The sequence below is a fragment of the Trachinotus anak genome, unplaced genomic scaffold (assembly GCF_046630095.1).
Source record: "Trachinotus anak isolate AG129_WGS33_773 ecotype Australia unplaced genomic scaffold, CSIRO_AGI_Tana_v1 ptg000028l, whole genome shotgun sequence".
Taxonomy (NCBI): domain Eukaryota; kingdom Metazoa; phylum Chordata; class Actinopteri; order Carangiformes; family Carangidae; genus Trachinotus; species Trachinotus anak.
This window is the reverse complement of record NW_027273879.1, coordinates 8,422,836-8,424,984: the sequence shown is the minus strand read 5'-3', so window position 1 is coordinate 8,424,984 and position 2,149 is coordinate 8,422,836. Positions and strand designations below refer to the sequence as shown.

The 2,149-nt window shown below is 41.4% G+C and overlaps 1 protein-coding gene across 1 annotated transcript; it reads right to left on the bottom strand.

Annotated features, from left to right (window-relative positions):
- Positions 1 to 241: 241 nt before the first annotated feature.
- Positions 242 to 1,216, bottom strand: LOC139611804 (myosin light chain 4-like). The gene has a single exon (XM_071466715.1). It carries the CDS (start codon positions 1,122 to 1,124, stop codon positions 510 to 512), a length of 615 nt encoding a protein of 204 aa, XP_071322816.1. The 5' UTR covers positions 1,125 to 1,216; the 3' UTR covers positions 242 to 509.
- Positions 1,217 to 2,149: the final 933 nt, after the last annotated feature.

Below are 2,149 nucleotides of genomic sequence, written 5' to 3'. Positions count from 1 at the left end.
CAAACCCTCTTTGTGTAAAGTAGAATAGAGTAAAATCTGTTCTATTTTCAGATGGAACCAAATCCTCTCTGTGTTTTGTTTTTCTCTGTCCCAACAATACTTTGTCCTAATCACATTAACACAGTTGATGTGAAAAGTTAATAGACTTAAAATGAGCACTTTATTCAGCAATCCTGTGTGAGTCATCATTTTCTCCTCAAATTTTAATGTTGGATATGCTGAAATGAGATTTATGAGGCAATTTGTAATCATATATCCTTTATTGATGGACTTTTCCTCATGAAAGTCCATATTATCTCACGGGCATTTTATTATATTTCAGAGTGTTTATTAAAAATAACTAACCACAAGTCTTGTTGTCAACATTTCTTCATAGAACATTTACGTATGCTTAAAAATGTCACTGACTAAGTGACATGCTCACCTTTAAATGGACAAATGTTTAACAAGAATCCAGAAGAGTGGAGAAAACAGAGGTAAAATTAAGTCTATATGGTCAAATGTCCCGTTCACCCAGAGAGAATGTGCTTTACAAAGGAAGCATAGTTGATGCACCCATTGGCATCCTCCTGTCCAGCCATCAGTCTATCCACCTCGTCTTCTGTCATCCTCTCACCCAGTGTTGCCAGCACATGACGCAGCTCAGCCCCCATGATGGTGCCATTGCCTTCCTTGTCAAAAACCCTGAGCCCCTCCACGAAATCCTCAAAATTGCCTTGATCTTTTGCACGGGAGATATGTTGGAGCATTGGCAAGAAGGTCTCGAAGTCCACCATTTTACTGCTCATGTCCTCTGGCCGCGGTTTCCCGAGCACTTTCAGCACATCTGCATTGGTAGGGTTCTGGCCCAGAGCTCGCATCACATCCCCGCATTGGGCATAGGTGATCTTCATCTCTCCAGTGGGTGTACGGTCGAACAAGGTGAAGGCCTCTTTGAACTCCTCAATCTGGTCAGCGGTGTACTCAAGAGTGACACTTTTGGGGTCAAACTCAGGCTCCTTGGGAAGCTGAGGCTGTGGCTCTGGAGGTGGAGGTGGAGCTGCCTTAGCTGCTGGGGCCGCATCTTTCTTAGGTTCTGGCTTTTTGGGCTCAGGTTTCTTTGGCTCAATCTTCTTTGGTGCCATGCTGTTAAAGGATTCAGAGGTGAGCTGGTACTCGCTGAGAAACAAGCAAGAGTCAGGAGGGATCGGAAGGGATTCCCAAGCACACAGGGCCGCCTCCTCTTTCAAAGCTTTTATATGTGCTTTGTCAAGGGAACCAGATAGCAATTTCCAACAGCGCACTATAAAAGGAAGAAAACCGAAATAGATCCCAATAGCAAGTGATGTCAACATTAAGTATTGTTCTCAGCTGCTGTCATGTAGCCGACAGGGCTATTTGCTGTCATTAGCGAGGGTCCAGTTGCATTAGGCTGAAAATGTTCTGTCTCTCTGATGGACAAAGGGATCAGAGCACAGCCAGTGTATCAGCTCATGAGGGAGAGGGCCCAAAATAGCTTTGCTCGCTAACTGCTTAAAGTCCGGGAATCACTGGTTTCTGGAACAATGCTTTTTTTTCAGATCATTGTTGTAGCTAACTCACAAATGGTTAACTCTTTATGTCAGAGTCCTCAGGAGGGCTGAGCACACTTTGGGACTTGTTATTATGGATTATTTTACAATAAGAGGAGGATATTCTCTTTTGAGACAGTAATATGATAGGGCTTGAGGGAAATGCATTAAATCTGCCCTAGAATTCATGCTATCACTTTATAGTTTTTAAGAGACACAATGTCTGCCAAAACCTTTTTTTTTTCAGTTGTGTTTGGACAGTATCGGTGCTCAATGATTCATTCAGGGATTTGGTTCATTACTCATTTCCCAGATACAAAGATAGTTTACGTTGTCCTTCCTGTCACTGAGCTTATATTCCACCACATCTAGGAACCTGGTAAGCTCTCACAGGTTCTAAACCGACTTTTAATTAAAGCTTTATTAAAGGCTGATGTACTGTAATGGTCAACCAGTTAAGCCCATGAGTGTTAAAATTACATTACTTTCCAGTATCGCTGGTATTTGTTTTAAGTTCATATTCATGTGTATGTATAATAAGATAAAATAAAAAAAAAATAAAAAATACAAAATAAAAAATCAGTTACAAGCCTAACAAT

Coding starts and splice junctions, on each gene's coding strand:
- LOC139611804 (XM_071466715.1), bottom strand. CDS start 1,124: ATGGCACCAAAGAAGATTGAGCCAAAGAAACCTGAGCCCAAAAAGCCA.